Source organism: Arvicola amphibius, chromosome 4 (assembly GCF_903992535.2).
Source record: "Arvicola amphibius chromosome 4, mArvAmp1.2, whole genome shotgun sequence".
Lineage (NCBI taxonomy): Eukaryota > Metazoa > Chordata > Mammalia > Rodentia > Cricetidae > Arvicola > Arvicola amphibius.
Genome location: NC_052050.1, coordinates 42,609,643 through 42,636,642, shown reverse-complemented (window position 1 = coordinate 42,636,642; position 27,000 = coordinate 42,609,643). Strand labels below are relative to the sequence as shown.

Sequence of the window (27,000 nt, the reverse complement as noted above, 5' to 3'; positions counted from 1 at the left end):
GAGAGCAGTTGCATGTACTTCCAGGAACCACTGACTCTGAACATGACCCACATACATGTCTTCACCAAAGGACCTAACCCTCTAATCTGTGCACCCAGCGCCTGCTGCTTTAGAAGACACAGGAAGAGCCACAAGACTGCCTGGGATTCTTTTTTTTTTTTTTTTTTTCTTTTTTCTGGTTTTTCGTGACAGGGTTTCTCTGCAGCTTTTTTAGAGCCTGTCCTGGAACTAGCTCTTGTAGACCAGGCTGGCCTCGAACTCACAGAGATCCACCTGCCTCTGCCTCCCAAGTGCTGGGATTAAAGGCGTGCGCCACCACCGCCCGGCATGGGATTCTTCTCCATCAGGAAGGTCTTTACCTCTATTTTTGTTTCAGAACCACCCACCTCGTTGAGGCTTTCTTCCTCAGGGAAGGCATTTAATACCAGAGTTCTCACACCAGAGTGGGAAAGAAGAGGACACTGGCAGTAGAAGCTATCAGGCAGAATGGAATATTTTCACCCACTGGCCGACTCTGTTCTTCCACTACGGTCTTTGCACCAGGAAAGACTGGCATTTCAGAAGTCAAAAAGTAGTGCATAGTCTCTCCTGCAGTGGTGGAGGAGAGAATGCCTTTACAAGTAGCTGAAGCCCACAGCTTTATTTCATCTGGAACCTGGGGTGGGGGGAGGAGCAGAGAGCAATGCCAGCTTCAAGTCATTCCAGTCACACACAGAGCCTGCCAGTGGACATGACCCTGTCCCAGGGGGGACCTGGAATCCAAGAGGGAAAGGAATAGGTATTATTGTTCAAATTCTGCCAGTTCTGGCTTGGCCACATGACTTTTTGAGTCTGTATTACAATAATTTCGGAGTGGCCTTTAGTAGTGGAATTATTTTTTTTCTTTGTTTTGTTTGGGTTGGCCTGAAACCCAGAGATCTGCCTGCCTCAGCTGGAATTAAAGGCATATCCCACCATGGCCAGGCCAATAGGGAAATTCTTTTACTTTTATTTGTGTGACCTGTACATGAGGTCAGGGTCAGATCTCAAAGAAAGCAGGGACAAATGGCTAACTGAGGTGTCTATTTACATATCAAAGCAAGCGCTGCCCAGGCCAGTTCTCCCATTTTTTTCCTGGATATCTCTGGCTCCTCCAGCACTTCTTACCTGTCCCTTAGCCCTAAACCTCTCCAACCCAGGGGCTGGGCTTCCCTTCTCTTCCCCAAACTTCTGATCACTATGTAACTCAGCCACTTTGGTTACTCACTTTTGGTTCCCATGTGCTATCTTGGCTCTTGACTCTACTCTTGGTTCTTGTCTTCCCCTCCCCCACACACACTTCTGTTCCTCTTTTGCTCTACCCCCATTTCTCTCCTTTCATGGTCTGCTTCATTCTGGACTCTTTCAGAGACCCCCCTCCCTCATATCTACATAACCATAAGTCAAATCCTCATTTTCAATCAGGAGACAATTTGTGGAAGTCAGTTCTCTCCTTCCACCATGTGGGGCCTGGGAGATCAAACTCAGGTCCTTGGGCTTGAAGGCAAGAACCTTTACCCTCTGAGCCATTTTGTCTACCCAATCAGTAGAATTTTAGAAAGATGGTTCAGAGCAATCTACTAGGGTCTGCCTGGTGGTAGTAAGAGCCGGCTTTTCCCCAGCACTTCTGCCTCAAAGCAAAGACCATCCTAAGCACCATCCTGCTAGTCAGCCAAATCCACAGACCGGAGTGAGTGAGTGCAGCTCCCAAGACACAGCAGCCGACCCTTTGACAGACATGCCCAAGAAAGGCAGGCCACTCTAGAACCAAGACAAAGTCTCATTATGTAGCCCCAGCTGTTTCTGGAACGTTCCATAATCCTCCTGTCCTAGTCTCCCAAATGCTGAGATTACAGGTGTGTGTCACCTTGTCCCCCCCCCCCTCTTTAATCATGACCTTTGATGATATCGAGCCTGCATTTATCCATAGTGAGGTTTGACTGGGACTGAAAAATGGCATTGTCTTGGTTCCACAATTTATAGCATATCAATATACTTTTTACCTAGGGCCATCTGATCTTGGTCCTCTGCTCAGTGTGCTCTAGGTATCTTTCAACCCCCAAAACACTCTCAGGGAAAGAAATAATAGACACCTCTCCAGAAAAGCCCCAATATAACCCCTGTTGCCAGGGAGGCAGCACAGGGGAGATTCCCTAGAGAGAAAAGTGTTTCTAGAAGTTCCCAGATGGTGGAGAAGGTCGTGGCATTCAGAAACAGCGTAGAAGAGGCTAGCATCAATGGCTGAGCAAACAGGTATCTCCTAGCCCCATAAACTTATCTCTGGCCTCATCAGACCAGTGTAATGATTCTCAACTGAGTTGAGTGTTTGGGGGTTGGAGAATGTCCCAGGCACATATGGCATCTTCTGTGATTGAGAATCATAGGCCCAAACAATTCCAAAGCATCCTCAGATGCCTCCAGGGGATGCTGGCTCCTCTTTCAGAACCGTGCTTTGGCTCTGAGAAATGTGTATAACAACAGGCAGAAAGGGAAACCGTGGGCTCAGAGGCTCCTGAAAACAGAGGTTCCCACACTTGTCGGTGCCTCAGAATGACAAACAATAATCTTAAAAGGTTCAGATTCCTAGGCTCTGGGTACATACCCACTGAACGGGGGTCCAAATATTTGCACTTGTCGTGTGCCTACCAGATGAGCACTTGTCGTGTGCCTACCAGATGATTCCAGTGCAGCCATCCTGGGTTTGTTCAGTCTGTGCTTCCAAGTCAGCTTTTTCTCAGGCCATTTTATTAGCACAGATTAATTATACAAAATAATAGGTTTCATTGTGACATCCACTATGTGGCCTAGATTCTCTGCAAACTTGCAACAATCCTCTTGCTTCAGCTTCCCAAGTACTGGGATTATAGGAATGCACCACCACACCTGGCTCTAGTTCAACTTTTGAGAGGCAGCTGCTTACAAATACAGGGGTACTCCTGAGCTTTCCATGTTCAACTAGGGCCAGCAACCCAGGCACCAGGGGCATTCTCTGCTATGCCACCAGCACCTTTTCTTTAATGGAGTTCCCAAAGCTACAGCAGCATGGTCTGGTGTTAAAACTGACCTGAGTTTGAATCTTAGCTTTGCTATCTGCAGACTAAGTGGTCATAAGTTATGATTCCTTCTTAAGCCTCAGCTATGCCAGGAGTGAGATGGTGGTGGTAATTCCTGCTTTCCAGGGTTGCTGGGAGATGCCATGAGATAACACGCAGAAAGTGTCTGCTGGAGACTTGGGCACATGGAAGTTATGCCGAAAATGCGGGTTCCCTTTCTCAGCCTGCTAGAAGAGGGGTCAGCTGAGTATTCTTAGAGGCTGTCAACTGGTCTTTCCACCACACACACTAGTACCAGAGTGTTGTTCTCACTCACTGTCAACCAAATTTAGAGAAGAAAAACCTCAATTTAAGGAGCTCTGATGACAACTTGAGCACCACACCCCCCCCCCCCCCCCCGGTTTGTTATTCAAGACAAGTTTCTCCGCATAACCTTGGCTGTCCTGGAACTTGCTTTGTAGATCAGACTGGCCTTGAACTCATAGAAATCCACCTGCCTCTGTCTCCTCAGTGCTTAAAGGGATTAAAGACGTGCACCACCATCACCTGGCTCTTTCTCTTTTTCTTTCTTCCTTTCTTGTAGTCAGACTTTCTTTTGAATTGCCAGATCACTCCCAAATAATGACGCAGAGACTTATTATGAATTATAAAAGCCTGGTCTTGGTTTAGGCTTTTTCCCAATTAGTTTTTTTTTTAAGTTTTTTTTTCCCTTGGTTTTTTGAGACAGGGTTTCCCTGTGTAACAGTCCTAGCTGTCCTGGAACTAGCTCTTGTAGACCTGGAGGTCTTGTAACTGGAGGCTGGCCTCCAGTTAGCTCTTATAACTTATATTAACCTGTTTTTATTAATCTACATTCTGCCACATGGCTCACTTACCTCCCTATGTACTGTATGCCCAACTTCTTCACTGTCTTGCTGGCATCTTCCATGTGCCTAGATTCATCCCAAGTTCCTCCCTTGGCCTGGAAGTCCTGCCTATTCTCTCTTGCCTAGCTATTGGCTGTTCAGCTCTTTATTAAACCAATCAGGTGCCTTAGGAGAGTGAAGTAAAACATAGACACATCTTCACACAGTATAAACAAATATCCCACAGCACTCTCTTTCTGCTTAGTTTACTGTTGCTATTTATTATTTGTTTGTTTGTTTGTTTGTTTGTTTGTTTTAGACAGGGCCTAATGTAGATCAGGCTGACTTTAAACTTACTATGTACCTAAGGATAATCTTGAACTTCTGATAATCTTGAACCTCTACCTCCCAAATGCTCAGGTAACAAGCATGTGCCATCATGCCCAGCATGACTTAAGCTTCTGCCATTTCGGCATTGTAACTTAGATTTTAAGAAATCAGTTGTTCATCTGTATATGTTACAGTTCTAATCAAACCAAACAGAAACTACTACATGGCCGTGGTTTCCATTCTCCTCCTTCCGTAGCCCATGCCTACCTCTGGCGTGAAGTGAACAGAGCTACTTAAACTGCATATTCTTGAGATTATTTAAACTGCATGGTCTCCCCAAATGTGTCTTTAATCCCCTGGTAATTCGTGAAAAGCTGAGCCAGCTACATAAGCACTTTCCTGAGACACGAAAAATAAAGCCAAGGAGAGTGAAACCATAAGAGACATTAATTCCAATCCAGTAGGGGCTTGTTAAAGAAAAATTTAAAAGTTATGCCGCTTGCAAAACACAAATGCTATGTCAGAATCGGCCTCTGTAGACAACAATGCAACATTTCCTAAGAAATGGAAGTCAGATGTTCAGGTTTAGAATGTCTATTATCTAGAGCCTAGGGCGATGCCTCACACAAACCTGAGAACCTGAGTTTGGTCCCTAGAACCTACACAAAAATGCTAGGAATGGCGGCACACACTTGTAATCCCAGCAGCAGGGATATGGAGACAGGAGGATCCCTGGGGCTTGCTGACCAACTAGTCTTCCCCAAGAGGTGAGCTCCAGGTTCAGTGAGAGACCCTGTCTACAATGAATAAGGTGAAGAGCAACTGAGGGAGACGAGACACCCACCGTGGATCTCTGGCCTCCACATGCATGGGCCCAAATCTGTACACATGCAGGTACAAATACACAGACACACATAATGCATACATACAACACACACAGAGACGGGGTGGGAAGACAGAGTGTCTGTTTATTTACTTAACGGCTTTTAAAATGTTATTTGATCTGGTTTCTTTTAGAATCATGAACCTCGAGGCACCTTGTGGAATAACGGCCAGGTAGATCCTGGCTCCAGTGCCCAAAGTTGTGGCAAAGAGAGCAAGGAAGGCAGGGGCATCTTGAACAGAACCTCAGGAAAGACTGGGTTTTGGTAGAATTAAGGCATGAGGAAGGAGCTGTCCGTGAGTTTGGTGCTGACAGCCCATGGGTTAACACCATGAGCTATAGGCTGAAGTGGCAAAGTAAGCAATCTTGGGGTCCTGGGAGGGCCTTACCTACTGAATTGATGTATTCTTAAATGAGAACAAGATATGTATTCATAGTCATCTTCTACAGCCAGCAAGATGGCTGAGTGAGTGAAATGCTTTCGGCAAAAGCCTGACATCCTGAGTTTGAGCCTCAGAATCCTCAGCGAAAGGTGAGAACTGAATTCCTTAAGCTGTCCTTTGACCTCCACACTCACTCCATGGCATGTGCGTGCTTGAAAAAAGTGTACAACAACAACAACAACAACAAAGACATTATAAAAGAAGTCATCTTTTTAATGAGCCTTCTCTTGGCCAACCTTTTAAAAATGGCACTCTCAGGTGGCCATGGTGGCACACACCTTTAATTCAAGCACTCAGAAGGCAGAGGCAGGCAAATCTCTGAATTTAAGGCCAGGCTGATCCACAAAGTGAGTTCCAGGACAGCCAAGACTACACAGAGAAACCCTGTCTTGAAACACCAAAACCAACCAACCAATGAATACACACAGCACCCTTTTTAATACCACTCTGCTCTCTTGCTGCATCGTTTTTCTTCCTCGGTAATTACTGTCATTGCGTGTACCATATAATTTCCCATTGTGTTCGTTTCCTACCTCCACTTGGATATAAGCTGCAGGACAGTGTACTTTTCCACTGCTATACCATAGAATCAAGCTGAGCGTGTAGTTCATCCACAAGAGTACTAACCCAGCATGCACAAAACCCTGGATTCCATCACCAGCACCATATAAAGTAGGTATGGTAGCACAGTGCTATAATCCCAGGCTCAGGAGGTAGAGGCAGGTGGGTAAGAAGTTCTAGAGTAACCTATGTAGTGAGTTCAAGTTCAGTCTGGGATACATAAGACCTTGTGCCCTGTCCCTACTACCAAAACAAAAGAAGTAGACTTGAAAATGAGGTAGCACTCCAAGGATAGCTTCAAGTGCATGCAACCCGCAGTTGCATGAGGCTCACTCTCCAAATTGGGACTTATACTTCAAGCTTAGTGCTCAATGATCACACCACTTTGATATTCTTAAGAATTCTGTGTTTGAATCTGTATATGCCAGTATTATTATGCCCCAAGGATATTGTGCATCATCAAGCAAAATAGCATGAGGAGAACAGAGAGACCAGATGGAAGTTCCTCTTGTTTTGACCAAGGTCCCACATTGTCACAAGTGCACTGGAAACCCTCCGCAAATCATGCAGCCAGTCCTACAATGCTCTGTATTTGTGGCATGAGAGAATGAATAATATATGTAAATCTTAGAAGTGTCTGGCACATGGTAGGCATTCAATAGAAGCTAGCCATTGCCAGCTATCATCTTATTAACAGCTACTGCTTCTCAAGTTCAACACTATGGTCTCCTCCACATTCGGTGATGTTTTTAGCAGCTGTGTTTACGTGTGTCATGTCTGCTGGGAATTCTCTTCTCTGCTTTCACTTAGACCACCACTCAGCATGGTCACCCGTTCCTCCAGTATACCTTCCCTGACCTCTCATGGGTCAGATCTTACCCTCTGTGCCTACCTACCCTTCCTCCTCTTCTATCAAGCGCAATCCTCCTGAGGTGGGTCTGTGGCCAGATTTCATCTTTTTTTTAGAGTTTCATTTAATGGCTTTTGGAAGAAGTTGTGCCACCAGTCAGTCTGGGGACCTATTTTGCAAATAGCGCCATCCGAGGTCCTTAATTTAAGTATACCCTTCCTCTTTCTCCTCTCTTGCTTGGAGCCAGGTTGATTGCTCTTCATTAGTCTCCAGTGTTCCAGTAGGATAGGGATTTGCCTACTTTGGGGACCCAGATGCCTGTCCTAGTTGAGCATAAATGACATTTCTTCTGGAACTATAATGCAGTACTGTTAGCATTTGCAGCCTTGCGTGTGTTTCTGTTTTGTGCTTGCAGTTGCCCCCTCTGAATCTCAGAGTCCTCATCTGTAAAATGGGAACCAAAGTGCCCATCTGGCAGGGCCATTGAGACATTTAAATAACTAATGCCATGGGCTAGCAAGTAAAGGCACCTGCTGCCAAGCCTGATGATCTGAATTCAATCCCCAAGACTCGCCTGGGAGCAGGAGAGAACTGACTCCTCAGGCTGTCCTCTGGCCTTCACATATGCACAAGGGCACATATGCATGCATACGTGTGTACACGCACACATACAACACACACAAATGTTTAAAGATCATATGTAATCCTGGCACTCTAGAGGTTGAAGCAGGAGGGTTACTGTAAGCTTGAGACCAGTCTGAGCTATAGAATGATATTTTGTTTAAAAATAAACAAAAGAAGAGTAACTCCCTGGAGGCTGGAGCTGAGCGTATAGTTTAGAGGTAGGAGCTCAAGACACTAGATTCAATCCCCAGCACCTAAGGAAAAGGGGGACATCACCCCTCCTTAGAAGATCAGAAAATGTTTTCTTCCTGTTCCATCAAGTACAGTATAAGCTTTGGGCATGGGCCCCTCTCACTGGCAAGGGCCCCTGGTGTCTGGCTGCAGCCCCCACCTTTAGTTACCATCTCCCCAGTAGATCCTCCTGACCTCAGAGAGGAAAATGTGGGGGGGAAATCATTGTTTTGGTTCAAGTGTGATAAACAGTGATTGACAGGCCTGAAAAAGAAGCTGTTGAATAAGGAGAAAAAAGCCTGTAATTATTCCCCTTAACCTGCCTGTTATCCTGTCTGCTCAATTCAGTCTCTGACAACTGCCTTCCCCCCTCTTCTTTAGCTGTTTAGGAATAAATTATTTTGGAGAAATGTGTTTTCAAATAAATTTGTTAAGGCTAAAATGTTGACATTTTTGGAAATTCTGCATGTTCTGAATCTGGGCTTTTCTCCCCCACCTCCACTCCACCAAAAGATCAGAGTAGTTCTCACTGGGGAAACACTGATAATCACGGCTAATGATCCCAGGTTCAAGAGGAGGAGATGGCTTCTAGTCCATCATCCTTTGCAACTGGGCAGACCCTACAACACCGGTCCTCCCTCCCAGCTTCCTGTCTGTAGGCGCATCTTCCTACCTCTCAGAACAATGGGCCGAAAGGCATTTTGGAAACGGAAAGGATTATTTGTTTGTAGGACGTGCAGAATACCAATCAAAGGCTGGGGATGAGGCTCTCCCAGTAAAGTGCTTGCTGCCCAAGCATGAGGAAGTGAGTGCCCTGCCCAGCACCCCAGAAAAATCAGGGTGTGGAGATGAGAACCTGCAATCCCAGAGCAGAGAGAGGAAAATAAAGAGGAGGAACTTGTGGCCAGACAGTCTCGCCAAACTGGTGGACTCCAGGTTCAGTCAGAGACCCTATCTGCTGCTGATATTGCTCTCTGGCCTCCATACGCATGCGCTCACACTCAGTCACACACACACACACACACACACACACACACACATGCACACGCATGCACACACACACACACATCTGGACACACTCATTTTAAAATGTTTGACTTTCGTTGCCGCGGCACTGTAGCGTGCTAATCCCTGACATTTGACACATGTGTTGTGTTAACCTTAAGGAAAGCTGCTATGCTCTCAACTCTCTACAAATGTTTCATAAACACAACATTCTTTTAAAGTAAAAAAAATTTACCTGTGAGGATTACAAAATGGCTCAGTCTTGTAAAGATGCTTGCCTCTGAGCCTGATGGTCTGAATTTGATCCCAGGACCCACATGGTAAGAAGAGAGAGGCAACTCCAGCAGGTTGTCCTCTGGCCTCCTCATGCATGTCTTGGCACACGAGCCACCCCCTACCCACGGAAAAATAAATGCATGCAATTTGTTTTTTTTTTTTTTTCTTGTTTTTTGAGACAGGGTTTCTCGGTGAAACTGTCCTGATCGTCCTGGAACTCACTTCGAGGAACAGGCTGGCCTTGAACTCACAGAGATCTGCCTGCCTCTGCCTCCCAAGTTCCAGGATTAAAGGTATGCGCTACCACCGCCCAACAAATATATTCAATTTGTAAGATGGAAAATAAAAAATTTCCTTTGAAAATTCCCTTCTCTTCTCTGAGGAAGCTCTGGTGCCACCCATGGTCCCACCTTCCACCTCAGCACTTCTCAGAATGGTTTCTTGGCAAAGACTGTCCTCTCCCCAATAAGGGTTTTGGGACCAACTAATCACATAATACAACTTTCTCCTCTGCCTTGCTTCAAAAACATACTAACATTCACTTAATCTGCACAATAACCCTGTGGCAGGTATTATTACTCCCAATTTCCCTAGGTCAGGAAATCAAGGCTTATGGTCATTTGGGCATAACAAGCTACAGAGACAGAATTTAAAGCTAGATTTTGATTCAAAATCTTGTGCTCTTTTTTTTTTTTTTTTTTTGGTTTTTCGAGACAGGGTTTCTCTGTGGCTTTGGAGCCTGTCCTTGTAGACCAGGCTGGTCTCGAACTCACAGAGATCCACCTGCTTCTGCCTCCCGAGTGCTGGTATTAAAGGCGTGCGCCACCATCGCCCGGCAAAATCTTGTGCTCTTAAGTGACACACTAGCTTCCTTCTGGCTCTTCCAAAAGAGACTCCTCTATTCCTCACATCAGCATCTAACTCCCTAATCTCATAGGCCAACCACTCTGCCAATCATTGGTGATCAATACTTGAATCCCACCCACCTATCCACTCATTCAACATGTACTGAGCCCTCCATCCTGGCTGCTGGCTGTGTTCTAGGTGTGAGAGTTCCAGAAATAGGTACGACTTGGATCCTTTCCTCAAGATGCTCCAGTCAAATGGAGGAGACAGACAGGATACGAATTTTAATATAGTTAGGAAGGGCGACTATAAAAAGCCCGAGTGCTATGAAAGGAGTGGTCACCTACACCTTAGATTCCAGGGAAGGCTTTGTGGGGGAGAAAAGACTTCTTCTTCCTGGAAGAGCCTACAGGACTAGGACACAGGGGATCAAGAGACTGGGGGTGTGAAGCCTCATCCAGATGGTGTCAGGGATGCAGGGAAACAAAGCATCCTAGGGTAAAGGTGAACTCAGGAGCAAAGTCATGGGGCACCCTGGGGCTGCGCTCTGGAGATCCAACTTTATCCTATGAAGATGGGTTCTTAGAGAATGACAGTTAGATTTCAGGTTCCAGCTTTTGGAAGAAGACTGAAGAGACAGGGGGAGATAGGAGACAGTTTAGGATGCTGCAGCATCCTGGTGAAACAGTCAGAACCATAGCAGTGAAGATGAAGAGGGAGTGGATCTAAGAGAGATTAAGAATGGCAGCCCCAGGCCAGGAGGTGGTGGCACACGCCTTTAATCCCAGCACATGGAAGGCAGAGGCAGGCGGATCTCTATGAATTGGAGGCCAGCCTGGTTTACATGAGTGAGTTCTAGGACAAGCGCCAAAGCTACAGAGAAACCCTGTCTCGAAAAACAAAACAAAACAAAAGGCAGGGGATGCATCCCAGGACAGCCTGGGCTACACAGTGAGATACTTAAAAATAAAAAATATAAAAACAAGGCCAGCAAGATGGGTGTGCTGGTTCAGTTTCTTTGTTCTTTGTCAATTTGGCAGAAGCCGGAGTCAGCTCCTCAGCAGGAGCCTCAGCTGAGGAATTACCTCCATCAGATTGGTTCATGGGCATATTTGTGGGGGCATTTTCTTGCTTGACGATTGATGTTGGAGGGCCCACTGTGGGCAGTGCCACCCCGAAGCAGGTGGTCCTGAGGTGTCGAGAAAGCAGACTGTGCAAGCAAGGCAAGGCTAGGAAGTCAGTGAGCAGTGTTCCTGTTCTGGTCTCTGCTGATGATGGACTTTAACCTGGAAACTGAAGGAGAGAGAGAAAAAAGCCTTTCCTCCCAAGTTGCTCTTGGCTATGGTGTTTATCACAGCAATGGAAAGCCGCCTGGGACATGGCTCCGCAGGTATAGACCCTGTGTCTTAGCCTTATACCTGAGTTCACTCCCTGGAACCACGTGTCTTAGGGTTTTATTGCTGTGATAAAACTCAAGCAAAGCAACTTAGGGAGGAAAGGCTTTGTTTAAGCTTATAATTTCATACCACAGACCATCACTGAGGGAAGTCAGGATAGGAACTCAAATAGGGCAGGAACCTGGAGGCAGGAGCTGATGCAGAGGCCATGGAGGGATGCTGCTGACTGGCTTGTTCCTCATGGTTTGTTCAGCCTTTCTTATAAAACCCAGAACTACCAGCCCAGATGTGGCACCACCCACAGTCAACTGGGCCCTCTCACATCGGTCATCAATCAAGAAAATGAGCCACGGGCTTGCCCACAGGTCAATCTGGCAGGGGTACTTTCTCAACTAATGTTCCCTCCTTCCAAATGATTCCAGCTTGTGTCAAGTTGACACAAAATTAGCCAGCACACCATGTAAATGCAGAAGGGCAGATCTGACTCCACAAAGTTGTTCTCTGACCGCTACGTGTACGCCGTGGCAACCCCCTACACACACATACTAATAATAAATAACACATGCACACAACAAAGCCAAACAACAAAAACCACAGGATGTCATGGAGTGAATGAGGCCCTGCGTTGGCTCCCAGCACCACAAAACAAACTAGGTCCAGTAAGCTGGTTTAAGCTGGGATGTAGGATGCAACTGAACATTAAAATTATTACTCACATTAAAACAACGTGTATCGTTTCAGTAAATTTCCCCCTTTTAAGGAAACTTGAGTCTGTAGTTCACATCCAAAGGTGAATTGCAAGGGCAAGGGACACATTTGAGGTGTTATTTCACAGAGAAGGAAACAGGTCACAGAACTAGAACCGAGTACAGGGATACGTTGAAAGCATAGGAACTGGTTATTTCTTCAATATTTCCCTACATATCTCTCCAGAAGATTCGAGTGATGGTTGAAAATAAACCATGAGTGTCCTAGCTCCAAAACTCGTTTGTCAGGTCATTGACGCTCTCCAAGCCTCAGCTTCCCTTTCTGTAAGATGGGGCAATGATATTCTACCAAAGTTATCTTTGGCAGAAATACAGTAAGAATCCAATGAGATTCTCACTATCTGAACGCAGATATTATACAGAAAAACAGAGAGAAATAAACACATTGTATGCATTGTGCAGTGTCTGGCACACAGAAAGCCCTCAATAAGGTTAGCTATTATTATGATAATTATCACCACCACCATCATCATTATCATTAAACTCCTGGGCTTAAACCCAAAGCCGTCAATCTGAGCCCACAATCCCTGTTGCTAGCAAAGGGACAGCTGCATTTGCCGTCAGCTTAGTCTCCAAAGGCTCAGGATTTGGCTGTTGCTGGCAGAGCATTTTAATGTGGCTCAATGTTTTCATTTCTTGTCGTTTTGTTGTACCTGCCCCCCGAGGTGGCTGAAGCAGAGAGATCTTCTTGAAAATGAAAATAAACTATGAGGAAGCCCCCTTGTTATTCTCTGTGCTTGAGCTGGCTTTCAGAGTGTCTTTTAAACGGGAAACCTCAGACTCCGGGGGATCAGAGCACAGGTGTGGCCTCTGGTGGGGACAGGCTGAGTGGGTTGGGGTCAGTAGGTAAAGAGGACAACCCAGGGAGGCGTGGCAGACAACAGCTGGGATGACAGCACTTTGAGGAAGCAGTAGTTTTTAAATTCATCTAACAGCAAGAAGATTGCCCATCAATTAGAGCCACTGATATTCAGAAGCCAGCTTAGCAAACTCTAAAGATTATTTTTAACTGTGCACACCAGACAGCCGAGTTGGCTCCTCTGGCAGCTCTGTCAATCTCAGCAAATCTGAACTAGAGTCATGGAAGGTGACAGCAGGGGAGACAGCACGTCAGGGCAGCGTCTCTCCTGCGTGTGCAGACTGCTTTCCAGTGAGGCTGACCACCCAGGAGGGACCCGCCACCACAGCAAGAAGTGCCTTTTTGCTAGAGGCGCTTGTCCAGGCATCCTTCTTGTCCTGCCCTTCACTGATGGAACAATCCTTGATCTTCCTGATCCTTAGACATTGCCACTTGCTCTCGGTTCTGCTTTGGAGAATTCAAAGGCGGCCTTCAGCATCTCTCCTTTGACCTTTAGTAGTTTCAAAGTCTGGCCTGCATCTCACTCGGCCCTGTTTGGCTAGAATGGCATCGTGCACAGGTCTTGCACACTGGCCAGCTTCCCTGTTCTCCTGCCTCTTTCTCTCAGGATCTGATTGAGTAAGACCCCAGGGAAGCCGGAGCATCTAAATTTGCACAAGTGCAACAGGTAGTGCAAACTGTCAACAATCCAGCTTCTTAAACCATAGGTCTCTCCATATGGGGTAACATGACTAAATACGGGGTCAAAATCTGGCAACAGTAAAAGTGAATATACAACCACCAAAATTTAACTCAGAATTGAACCAGTGATGAAGTTGAGTTGTTTCTGGCCGTGCCCACTCGTGTTCCATTGCACACCTTCCCTGCAGCCTTGGTTCTGACCGTGCCCACTCGTGTTCCATTGCACACCTTCCCTGCAGCCTTGGTTCTGACCGTGCCCACTCGTGTTCCATTGCACACCTTCCCTGCAGCCTTGGTTCTGACTGTGCCCACTCGTGTTCCATTGCACACCTTCCCTGCAGCCTTGGTTCTGACTGTGCCCACTCGTGTTCCATTGCACACCTTCCCTGCAGCCTTGGTTCTGACTGTGCCCACTCGTGTTCCATTGCACACCTTCCCTGCAGCCTTGGTTCTGACTGTGCCCACTCGTGTTCCATTGCACACCTTCCCTGCAGCCTTGGTTCTGGACACAGAGCACCTGCGCTTTGTACTGCATGTTCCTCATCCCATATTATGCTAAAGAGCCCTGACTCAAATACCTCAGCTCAGCTCTGAGACTAGTGGATGCTGGGAATCGTAGTTTTTATTGTATATATGAGACTTTCTGCTTTTACAGAAATAGGAAGGATTAATTACAGAAAGAGTTTTCCTTCCATCATTCCGCAGCATGTAAACATCAAGTTAGTATATCTTTAGATTGAATTGTGTGAGAATATATGGTTTTAAAATTTGTTACCAGGTACCTGGGCAGTGGTGGCACATGGCCTTCAATCCCAGCATGTGGGAGGCAGAGGCAGGTGGATCTCAGTGAGTTTGAGGTCAGCCTGATCTACAAAGAGAGTTCTAAGACAGCCAGAGCTGTTACACAGAGAAACTTTGCCTTGAAAAGAACAAAACGGGCTGGAGAGATGGTTCAGTGGTTAAGAGCACTGGCTGCTCCTCCAGAGGACCTGGGTTCTATTCCCAGCAACCATCTAAAATGTGTTCTGGTGTCCTCTGGCCTGCAGTGCAGGCATACATACAGGCAGAATGCTGTATACAAAATAAATAATTAAATCCTTTGAAAAGAAAAAGCAAAAGCAAACAACAGTAACAAAAAGCTGTTGCTTGTGGACTGATGAAATGATCCAACAGGTAATGGTGCTTCCTGCCAAGCCTGACAGTGTGATTTCAGTCGCTGGGAACCACATGGTGAAAGGAAAAGACCAGCTCCTGGAGATTGTCCTCTGCCCTCTACATGCATGTGAGTGCACACACACACACATGCACACACACATACACACACTGACTCTGCACACACACACACTCTGACTTCTACATGCACATACACATACATACACACACACATACTGACTTTACATGCGCACACACACACTGACTTCTACACGTACACACACATACACACACTGACTTCTACATGCACACGCACACACACACACTGACCTCTACATGTACACGCAGACACAAACATACACACACACTCTGATCTCTATATACACACACACACAAAATAAATGTAAAGAGCCTTTTAGATTGCTACTTGAATTGCTGACTTGAGTTTCATTTTAAAAAATTGTTAAATGGGTTTGGAATTGCAATCAAGGACAGAATTCTCAACAATTTCTGAAATGGCCCTAAGCAATGTTTTTGCCATTTTGTGCTGTGAGTTTTTGCAGAGTAGTGTTCTCAGCATTGACAATGATAAAATCAAAGAATCAATCAACTCTGAAATGTATCGAAGATGCTGTGCCCTGCAGCATCAATTACTCAGCCAAGAAGTAGCGCTGATGTAGAAATACACAAGCACATTCATGGCATTAGTTAGTATGTATTCATCTTTAATAAGGGATTAAATTATGTGAATGCCAAGGAATTGTTTTAGAATAAATTTCTTTATGATTAGTTTCAGCAAATGTTTTGTCCATTTATGTATTGTTGGTACGTGTGCGTGCTCATGCTCATGTGGGGAAGGAGACGTTGAAAGACAATGTCAGGTATCTTCGTCAGTCACTTCCCTGCCTTATGTATTTGTTTGCTTGTTTATTTGTTTTGAAGGCAGTTCTCCAGTTTTAGTTGACATTCAGCAGGTTAGTTCTCATCCACGTTGACTGACTAAATGTGGTAACAGGCACAAATGTTGCCAATATGTAGAGCTTGTTAGGTGAGTCCTCAACCTCTTTGTGTTTTCTGCACAAACGTACATGGATACAATAAGGAACATTCCCTATCCCTTTGCCCCAGATGGCTTTATTGAGACTGGTATCAATGCACACATCTGGAGTCCCCATCTCCTTCATGGCAAATTTCCGGCTTTCCTTGACTTCCTGAGGATCATGCTTCTTGAAGCCTACTCCATGGATGTGCTTGTGAATGGCGGTGCTGTAGTCTCCAGTCACCATCTTGTCGATGGCAGAACAGCTCTTTTTCTTCTTGCCACCCCTCTCTGTGGGAGCCATTCTGCCAGACCCAAGTGGGAAAGGACCAGCGTGAGGGATTGTGGAAAGGAAAGCCGTGTTCTAAGTATTAGCTGTCTTATTTTTTGAGACAGAATCTGTCCCTGAAGTGGAAGCTTAATGATTTAGCTAGACTGACCAGCCAGTAAGCTCCAGGGATCCTCTGATTTCCCCTTCTCCAGTGCTGAGCTCACAGGTACCATGGACATGCCTGGCTTTTTATGCCAGTGCTGGAGCTGGAACTCAGGACCTCATGCTTGAATAGTGAGCACTTTACCAATGGAATAGTTTCCCTACCCTGCCTCTGTAAACTTACATAACTACATACCTGAGGGATATTTCCTGGGCTAAAAAAAAAGACCCTGAGTATAAACCGTTTAAGAAGCCCTGGTCTTAGGCCATGACCTACCAGTCACGCTGCAAATCCCCCCACTTCACCGACTACAAATGTTCTCTTCAGTATTTCCATTACTTCTTCAAGGACACTTCCTTCTTTTGTCATGGCCTTTAAGGTCATGCAGAAGATAAATATAGTTTTCAGAGATTAATGGAATATATTGTCCTTGTGAAGCCCAGAGGCCACACAAGAGGAAATCTGATACCTCAAGTTCATGGATGAAGGTACTTATTTAGTATTATTATTTGTATTATTATTACTATGTATGTGCGTGCACATGCGTGTGTGTGTGCACGTGTGTGTGTGTGTGTGTGTGCGTGCCACAAGCTCATGTGTGGCATTCAGAGGACAACTTTGTGAAGTCAGTTCTCTTCTTCCATCTTTGTCTGAATACCAGGGATAAAACTCAGATCCCCTGGCTTGCACAGCAAACTCTTCCTACTGAGCTGTTTCACCCACCCCCTTTTCTGTTTTAAACAGCTAAACCTCGGGGTAATTTCTTACATAGACATAGCTAATACAACCTCTTTGCCGTGTGGATTTTTAGCATCCCTTGCTTCCTTTGGCCTACTCCAAGGACCCAGTCAGCCTGGCGATGATTCAGACTGGGCAGATGAACCACTGAGGGTCCACCGGAGTTGGAGGAGAGTGCCTAGTGAGAGGGAAGGACCTCTGTGATGACCTCATTGCTAGGGGAAGGCGGTAGAGGAACATGGGACTGCAGAATAAAGCCTCTCTGTCACACAAGGCCAGCTGGCCTGAGCAAGTTCTCAGTGACCCGCATGGACTGAAAGTGTTAAAGGCTGCAGACCTCCCTTTGGGAGACTGGAGCTCCTAGCAGCTTACAAGGAACAGGATGAGATCCGAGATGGGATCAGGCAGCCACCCTAAGACCGGAAGTTGCTATTAGAATCCAGGCATCTGGGCCCTTGAACGACTTGTTTTACTTTCTGGATAATATCCACTTTGTAGTCATATCTCCTTGATGGGGTTATTTTTCAAGATGCATGCTAATGCAGGTGAGGCTTTCTATAGAATACATGAAGATGCATGTGATGATGTAAGTGAATGCACATGGAAGATTGATTTTGTCATTATTCCTGGAAGAGGGCCAAGTTGAGGGTCTGCCTAGATGTTTGTAATGAGATCCAGGTGAGTGGGAGAAGCCAGCAAAGTCCTCCAAGGCAGGACTGGGGAGACCAATGTGGCGGGCCTCTCTTCAAAATAAAAGACCAATGAGTGTTCCAAAGACCACCAAATGGAACTGGAGCCACAGAGGATTTGTCTTCAAAAGCCCCATTGCCTACTGAACGTGAAGAAAGCTTTCAAAGATAGCTCATTCCATTTTGATATATGAGCTGCTGAGTGAGACCATACAGCTCAAGCCCCGGCTGACACAAAGACACTCTTACAGACGGCTAATTCCAAGAAATCAGGGAATGAAAATAGACCAACATTCTTTCCTAGAAATCATGACTCATGGTTCTCCGGAGAATTCACACAGGAGCAAGACTCAGGAGGGTGGAGTCACACCTCACGGATGTCCACAGTTTCACACTGAGGACAATATATCCGTCTAATGAGTTGGAAAATCAGATAATATCAGACAAGAAGTGACACTTCAGAAATGATATAGAAGTTTTGTAGAAATCATAAAAATTAATGATCATAAAGGGCAGGCATAATTGGTCACAGGTAAGTAGAAAGATTTTAAAAGCTGGTATGGTGGTCCATACCTTTCAGGAGGCAGAGGCAGGCTGACCTCTGAGTTTAAGGCCAGCCTGGTCTGTAGATTGAGTTCCAGGATAGCCAGGAAACATTCTGTTTCAAAAAAAGCACTTGCTGGGAGCTGGAGAGATTGCTCGGTGGCTAAGAACCCTTGTTGCTCTTGCAAAGGACCTGGGTTTGATTCCCAGCACCTACATAATGGCTCACAACCATCTGGTTCACAACGCAGTTCCAGGGGGCCCAACAAGCACATACACTGTACAAATGAAATATTCATACACACAAAGTAAATCAATTAATTTAAAAGAGAGAGAGATTTTAAAAGATCCCAGGAATGGTTGCAAATGCCTTTAATTCCAGTACACAGGAAACAGAGGCAGCTGGATCTTTGTGGACTTTTGAGGCCAGCCTGGTCTACATAGTGAGTTCCAGGACAGCCAGGGCTATGTGGAGAGACTTTGTCTCAAACAAACAAACAAACAAACAAATAAATAATTCTTTAAGGTGAATAAGATTACTGAAACAGGGTATGGTGGCCCACACCTTTAATCCCATCACTTGAGAGGCAGAAGCATGCAGTTCTCTGTGAGTTTGAGGCCAGCCTGACAGCCTGATCTAGGACAGTTATAACTGTTATATAGATAAATCCTGTCTTGAAAAACAACAAAGCAAAACAAAAATTACTAATAAGAACTTGTATGACAACTTCCAAAGTTTTTTTTTCCTCTTTTCTTTTTTTTTTTTTTTTGAGACAGGGTTTCTCTGCACCTTTTTTAGAGCCTGTCCTGGAACTAGCTCTTGTAGACCAGGTTGGCCTCGAACTCACAGAGATCCACCTACCTCTGCCTCCTGAGTGCTGGGATTAAAGGTGTGCGCCACCACTGCCCAGCTTAACTTCCAAAGTTTTTAAGGGTCATGCATCTGAATCTGCCATGTTTTTAAAGAATGCACACTTCTCAATTTAACCCCAACATGGTTTCTGAAGCTGAAATAAAGTAACAAGTCCTTACAGAGGTCCCTTTCAGAGATGGACCTTACGATTGTGGCATTAGCATATGATCTGTCCCTAAAGTGGTCCCCACCCCCAGACAGGATTTCTCTGTGTAACAGCTCTAGTTGTCCTGGAACTAGCTCTTGTAGACCAGACTGGCCTCAGACTCACAGATCTGCCTGCCTCTGCCTCCATGAGTGCTGGTATTAAAGGCATGCACCACCACCGCCCAGATCAGTCCCTAAAGTTTTTAAAGCAGCAGTCAGTCAGTAGAAGGAAAAGTACTGATCTGTCTGTCTGTCTATTTCTGTGACAGTGCATCATTAGCCCAGGCTAGTTCCACTCATTTTGCAATCCAGGATGACCATGAACTTCTTATCCTCCTGTTTGTTTCCACTTCTTGGGGGCTGGAATTACAGGTGTGCACTATCACACCTGTGTGCCATCACACCTAGTTAATAAAGTGCTAGAAACTGAACCCAGGGCTGAACTACATCCCCAGGCCCCAGGAAGGTGTTCAGTTAAAGCATACACTTCATTTATTACATCTAGACTTAAAAAAGTAATTCACATTTGGGGATAACTGTTGCTTTAAGAGAAATCGCAGGGCCAGAGGGAGCTCTGTGGTTAAGAGCCCTTCTTGCTCTTGCAGAAGACCCAGGTTCCAGCCACATTGGTAATCCACAATCATCTGTAACTCTAGTTCCAGGGTTTCTATACCCTCTTTCGACCTCTATGGGCACCAGAGTTACATGTAGGCAAAATACTCAGACACATTAAATAAAAAAGTATTTTTAAAAGTTTTAAAATCTCAAAATGTCCTTTTAATTATCCAGATGTAAAGTATTGTACTTACCTATTGTTCTTAAGGAAATGGTGACATCTTTGTTAAACTAACTACAGATTTTGATACAGTAAATTACGACTCTGCGAAGTGCCGTTTACTAAGCACTTACCAAGAAATCATAAAAACTGCCTGGGGGATCCATTACACAAATCAATAAACAAACAATACAATTTATGAGCCCCTTCCTGGGAATTGTTTACACTGGGCTTAGGGTAGAGCCCCGGAATTCACAGATTTAACAGCCTCCCTGCCCACTTATCCTCACTGCTTTCTCTGACAGAACCATTTTATGAAATGGTGTTTTATATGGTTTATGTTAAATAACCCTCCAAAGGGGCCAGGGAGGTGGCACCAAACTTGAGGACCTCAGCTTGATCCCTGGGACCTACATGGTGGAAGGAGAGAACTGATTTCTGCAAGTTGGCCTCTGTGTGTGGATACACGTGCATGCACGCAAGCGTGCGTGCACACACACACAAATAAGTAAATGCATTAAAATAAAATTCTCTAAAGCAGGAGCCATTATCTCTTGTATTTTTCAGGTAAGGAAACTAGTTGGCAAACAAGGGAGTAGCTGGCATTAGCCAGAGCTGCTTGTCCCAAGTGAGATACACAATCACCATACTGAACTGAGGGTGTCAGGGGGTATGGTTGGAGCTAAGCTCTTCATGGCAAGATGGGCACCTTCACACTGGGTGAGAGGTTGACGGGGAGGTGAGCCACAAAGCACGAGGCCTGAAAATCACTTCAATGATTCCAGGGTCTCTGGGTTTGAGCAACACATCTTTGGGCCCTGGGAGACCAAAAAAAAAAAAAAGAAAGAAAGTGACGCAGAGTTTGTCTTTTAGGCTCTGGGTGTCCTGGAAACCAGGGCTTGGCAGGTTAAGTACTCCCTGATTTACCTAGAGATTTGCTGCTTGGTTTTCCTCCTTCCTCTTAACTCTATCCTCATTGGTCCCAGCAAGGACAAGCGGGTCATTTACCTCAGGGAAATCCTACTCTGGGCCCTGGGTATCAGTGACATCTTGGGTGTCATTGAGCTTTGACTTTTGTCACCTTCTGGGCTGTCTCTGGGGTCCCAGCTGCATCCCCATGACTGTAGATCCCCTCAGGTGTTTTACAAGGTGGGCCTCAGTTGCCTTAGAAGGAGGTGAGTGTGAGAGGCTAAACTGCCACTGTCCCACAGGCTCACTCTCACTTGGGAGCTACCACCTGAACAACCGAGTCAGGACTCTGAAGGGCCCTTGGAAACAGTGGCCTGGCCCCAGAGGCATAAGCTGCAGTCAGGCTGTGCTTTTCCAAACAAGGCTGTGCTCCAAGGCTTTGCCGTCACCATCCCTTTCCTCCTCCAAGACCCTGTATATCAGGAAAAGAGAGAAAGTTGGAGGCCATCTTCTAAGTGCTGGTGTAGGGGCAGAACCCACACTGACCAGATGCTTTCTCAGGCATGTGTGAGATGCCTACGCCATGGAACTCCCTGGAGAGTGGCTCAGGGATGACCGAGACAAGAGCTGCATGCTGCTTCTACATGAAGCAAGCTTGCCAACCACCTGATGGGCCAGATGTTAGGGGCATTTGTGAGCGCCTGGGAACCAACCTGAAAGACAAGACCTCTGTGTTACCCGTCCCTATCATTCCACCATGGGCTCCAGACACCACTGAAGGTTCATTACAGAGGCTGCCAGCCCAGACCAACAGAGACCATTCCTTTTCCCCAGCTCTCCTCTCCTTCCATTTCAAGGGGCTCGTGACTTGATTTCTAGATCACTTTCTAGCCCTCAATTATGAGTTTTGACCCCAGTTTCCTCCTTTTCTTTCTTTTTCTTCTTTCTTCGTTCCCCCCTCCTCTTTCCTCCTGAGACAGTCTCCTGTAGTCCAGGATGCCCTTGAACTGACGTCGAAATTCTGACCCTCCCCTCCACTGGATGGCTGGGATTACAGGGGTGTATGTACCACCATGCCTGGTTTATGCAGTGCTGGGGATCAAACCCAAGATCTCATGCATACTAGGCAAGCAATCTACTAACTGAGCTACATCCCTAAGCTCTTCCTATTTTCTTATGTGATCAACAGGCACTTCTAGAGTGACTAAGCTTCTGCTGTCATTTTACTCAGAGTTACCGAGCCCAGAGTTGTGCCTGACACGTGGTAAGGATGTGGAGAAAATCTGTTGTGAGCATGAAGGGGTAAATGGATAGCTCTTCAAGAGACTCATGGGGCCCTGGTTCTGCTCCCAATACCTCCTTTCCTTGCTTTCCTTAAGTTTTGTTTGTTTTGCTTTTTGTTGAGACAGGGTCTCTCTGTGTAGCCCTGGCTGCCCTGGAACTTGCTCTGTAAACCAGGCTGGCCTCAAAGAGATCTGCCTGCCTCTGCCTCCAGAGTGCTGGGAATAACAGTGAGTACCACCACTACCCAGTCTATTTGTTAAGTTTTTTGAGATAGGGCCTCACTCTGCAGCTCAGGTTGACCTGGAACTCAGGATCCTCCTGGTTCACCACGCCTTTCCCCCTAGGTCTTTAAGAGATCACTTACTCTGTTCCCAATGCCATCAGCCAGGAAAAGGAGGCAGCTAACACAACTGTCTTATGCTTAAGGGAAGTTCACTGTGTGGAAACTTATGGGGATAATAAATTATGATGGTGGTTCTTTTAAACAGACATCTGTGAAGAAAGATAAGCAAGACTTTACCATAAAGGTCCATACCCACGGGCAGGGCCCAGGAGCGCGGTGGAGAAGGCAAACAATGAGTAGCTGTATCAAAGACAGACCTCTTAGTCATCATTATGCCCCCGAATATGTAAACCTCCCCAACTAATCAATACTTTGTTTGCCTATCTTGGTATATTTCTTTTTTTGTAGAGAGTATAGTGCATCTATGTTTTTGAATCCTATCTTTTATGCTGCCTAATATGAACCCTTACCCACACTGTTATAAGCCCTTTATAAGTTTTACTGGTTGAATAATACTCTATTTTATGGATGTACCATGCTTCATCAACCATTTCTCCAATATTGATCATTTAGTTTTCAGAATCTCCACTATTGTAACTAAGTAAAACCACAAGCAGACTTTTGTGCATTAATGTTTTCCCGTATTTTATTTGCATAATTTTATTAAACAAAATAAGATTCCATGTTACACATTCATATTTCTCCAAATCTGGTTTTTAAAAAACGCCTAAGAGTGCAGTCCCATCTATTCTGTAACCTTCCAGCCGGTGACCTCACACCTCAATTGCAATGGTCCATGCCTCAAACGCAGCATCTTCTTAAGGGGCAAAAGCTGATAATGCTGCCACTTCTAGGAAGCTGAATATGTCCTGCCCACATGGAGGCTCTTGGCATTATTTGGACGAGGGCTGCTGGGAACACAAAGACAGCTGAGACCTGCCATCACAGCAACTTGGTGGCACCATACCCAGGCTGCTGATAATCCTGGTCTTTGGTCAGGCCTTGGCCAGGGCCTTAAGGGATCTCTGTATCCATAGTATAAATCTGAATGAGATCAGACACAATATTATCAATGATCGGCTTGGTAAGGTCGTCACTAAACACTTGCCACCAAGGCTTCTCGGCCTCACCCTCTGCAGGCACCTCGACTCCATAGACCTGTAGGGCCAGGTAGAGCACTGCCACGGCTAGGTGCTGAGCCTGGAAGCGGAGGCACAGCCCCCCATGGTAACTATCTCGAAGCAGGGCCCAGGCTGTTACAGAGATCGGGGTTCGCTGCCAGCTGTAACGATTCAGCCAGTTCTTGAGGGAAATCAAGTAATGCAGCAGGTACTTGTGCGGGTGCTGGAAAGAGACCTGGAAGCGCAGAACTCGTAGCATAAGAAGCTCACATTGCACAATGCTGTCTCGCAGCTCCCAGAAACGGGAATCCAGCTCCAACGGCTCGCTGCCCGGGTTAAAGTACCTGTGCGACACGTTGATGATGTCACGAGTACGCAAGTGTTGCTCCTCCACTTTCCCGGCCAAGTAAATGGAAGACATGGCGACCAGGTAGAGGTCATAAGCGTCCAGGTTGATCTCGCAGAAGAACTTATGGTAAATGGTGCACGCGGTGGCGATGGGGATGGACTGCATGCCTAGCTTGACGCCTGCCTCCATGATAAACCGGGTTACTCGGAAGTGCACCCTCGCCTCGGGCGCCGGCCTCTCCTCAGCTCGCGGCGCCGCCGTCCCTCTCTCGCCGCCGTCCGGCCGAACAGCCTCCATGAGGCCCAGCAGGCCGCCCCGGAAGGAGAAGCTCTCCGGCACGCCGAGGCCGGCTCCGGGGGTCCTCGCGGAGGGGGCGTGGTCGCTTGACGGCACGCCCCCGTCCCGCCCCGCCGCCACACCCACCCTGTCCGGCTTTTTCCCTAGATTAAAGATGCGATCTCAGGAGATACTTGCTGGAGCGGAGGGAGTGCTATTTTTAAGACATTTGAGACTATACCATTTATAATTTAGGGGATTTTTCTCACTGTTCTTGAGAATTCAGGTTCTGGACAGGACAGGATGAGAACCAGCCCTCGCCCTAGCATTCACCTCTGTGTCCTTGGGGACCTTGGTGGACCCTCTCTGTGTTGTGTCTCAGTTCATTAGATGCAAGTCAGAGTGGTTGACTGTCCCCTCCTCATGGAGCGCTTATGAAAAATGAACAAGTGATATAGGCAAATCAAGTATGCTTTGATTTGTTTTCGAGGAAGAATTTCTGTACTTTGTACAGCCTGGCCTTGCGCTTTTGAGCCTCTAACCCTAGCCTGCTGGGATTTCAAGTGTGCACCACCGTAGTCAGCTCATAAGCTTTTTTTTTGAGACAGGGTTTCTCTGTGTAGCCCTAGCTGTCCTGGAACTCACTCTGTAGACCAGGCAGGCCTAGAAATCAATCACAAAGATCTCCCTGTCTCTGCCTCCCACGTGCTGTGATTAAAGGTATGTGTCACACCATCCTGCCTCAGCTCAGAAACTTTAGCTATTACTAATTTGTTTATCTTTGGTTAGCATGGAAGATGGACTTCTTCACTTAACATTTGTGTCTTTATATGTCTGTATGAATTAAGACATTCTTTTATTTTTATTTTACTTTGTTTTATTTATTTATTTATTTATTTATTTATTTATTTATTTATTTATTTATTGAGACAGGGTTCTCTGAATAACAGCCATGGCTATCCTGTAACTCGCTTTGTAGACCAGGTTGGTGTTGAATTTACAGGGATCCACCTGCCTCTGCCTCCCGAGGTGCTGGGATTAAAGGTGTGTGCCATCACCACCTGACTCAAACATTATTTTAAAGTGGAAAAAAGTCTAAGCTATAAGGGACTTTAAAAAGAGCTTTATGTATTAGACGGTGTAGAAGATAAGGATTTCTTTCTCAGGATTCGTCTGTCCCCCAGAAAGAGCAAGTCTTAGTGCCCTCATATGTCTACATATCTCTCCATTGACCACTTCTAGCACATAACCTTCCTTTTTAAATTTTTCCATAAGACTTCATTCTTTTTGTTTATTGATTTATTTTTTCTTTTTTTCTTTTTTTGAGACTGGTTTCTCTGTAGCTTTGGAGCCTGTCCTAGAACTCACTTGGTAGACCAGGCTGGCCTCAAACTCACAGAGATCCATCTCTCTCTGCTACCATCACCTGGCTAAGACTACATTCTTAAGGGGTTTTGTTTGCCTGTTTGTTTGAGACAGGGTCTCACTGTGTAGCCCAGGCAGGCCTGGGACCTGCTATATAGATCAGGCTGGCAAACACAGAGATCCACCTGCCTCTGCCTGACAAGTGCTGGAATTAAAGATCTGGCTACCACATGCTGCATAAATTGTTAGTGCTGGGGATAGAACCCAGCATTTTACCCAGGAGCTAAATGCCCTATCCCTTCAGTATGATTTTCTTTTAAATGTCAAAGGATCCTCTTGGAACACGTCAGCAAGGGTGGGAAGTTTAGAGGGAAACTGGACTGTTTCCAGAGCTCCGTAGCACCCTGACGTCTGTGGGAACCCATTGCCTGGTGAAGTATGTCTTTCTTGGGTCCTGGGGACTGCATTTAGCCCTTTAGGTGGGAGGGCAGAGCAGCCAGTGTCTGCTGCTGCTCCCCCTCCCTCTGAAAGCAGCTGTAAATCCATTTCCTGTCTTGTAATTATGTCTCATGTAGTAATTAGCCTCTTCATATCAATGAAGCTGAATTTCCATGGGTAATGAAGTGAAGCTCCAGTGTGTGAGACAAATTGAAATGTGGCCCGGGCAGGTGATGGCCTCCCAGATAGCCTTGGGGACAGAGGTTTTTTTTTTAACCCTTCCTCTTCAAAGGCCACTGTGTGCCAGGCCTGGTGCTGGGTGCTCTTCCATTCTCTGAACCTTGCTGCCCAGAGTCTGCACCTTTCTCTCCTGGGCACAGGCCTCCCTCAGCCATTAAAATATCAGTAGCACCCAGGTGAGCATGTAGGCCTGCTTGTCAGGGTCTTGCCAGGAAGGAGAAGCAGTAGCCACTCTCCAAAGTTCTGCTCCTGGGGCCCCTCTTCCTCCCTGGAATGTCTCCTAGACACTGTCCTTCAAAGGCAGACAGAGTTCTGTGAGTTCAAGACCAACCTGGTATACACAGAGAGCTCCCGGATGACCAGGGCTACATAGCCTGCTTCAAAAAACAAACCCAGCACTCGGGAGGCAGAGGCAGGGGGATCTTGGTGAGTTTGAGGCCAGCCTGGTCTACAGAGTGAATTCCCAGACAGCCCTGCCGGGACTGTTACACAGAGAAACCTTGTCTCAAAAATCAAAGCAACAAATGAACCAAAAACAAAGCCCTGAGGGCACAAAGGCATTTCCAGGTCCTGAAGCTCTGAAGCCAGCACAGAGCCAACTCTTGGGGAAACGTATTTGGGCTTTCCCTGTACTCT

General features: G+C 46.1%; 1 protein-coding gene and 1 pseudogene across 1 annotated transcript; both read right to left on the bottom strand.

The window, feature by feature from the left end:
* Positions 1-15,796: 15,796 nt before the first annotated feature.
* Positions 15,797-20,266, bottom strand: LOC119811443 (annotated as a pseudogene).
* Positions 20,267-23,203: 2,937 nt separating this feature from the next.
* On the bottom strand, positions 23,204-24,403 carry Ccnq (cyclin Q). Its single transcript, XM_038328036.1, has one exon. The coding sequence runs from the start codon at positions 24,340-24,342 to the stop codon at positions 23,590-23,592; it is 753 nt and encodes a 250-aa protein (XP_038183964.1). The 5' UTR covers positions 24,343-24,403; the 3' UTR covers positions 23,204-23,589.
* Positions 24,404-27,000: the final 2,597 nt, after the last annotated feature.

What these genes read in the sequence shown, in the direction of transcription:
- Ccnq (XM_038328036.1), bottom strand. Translation starts at nt 24,342, where the DNA reads ATGGAGGCTGTTCGGCCGGACGGCGGCGAGAGAGGGACGGCGGCGCCG.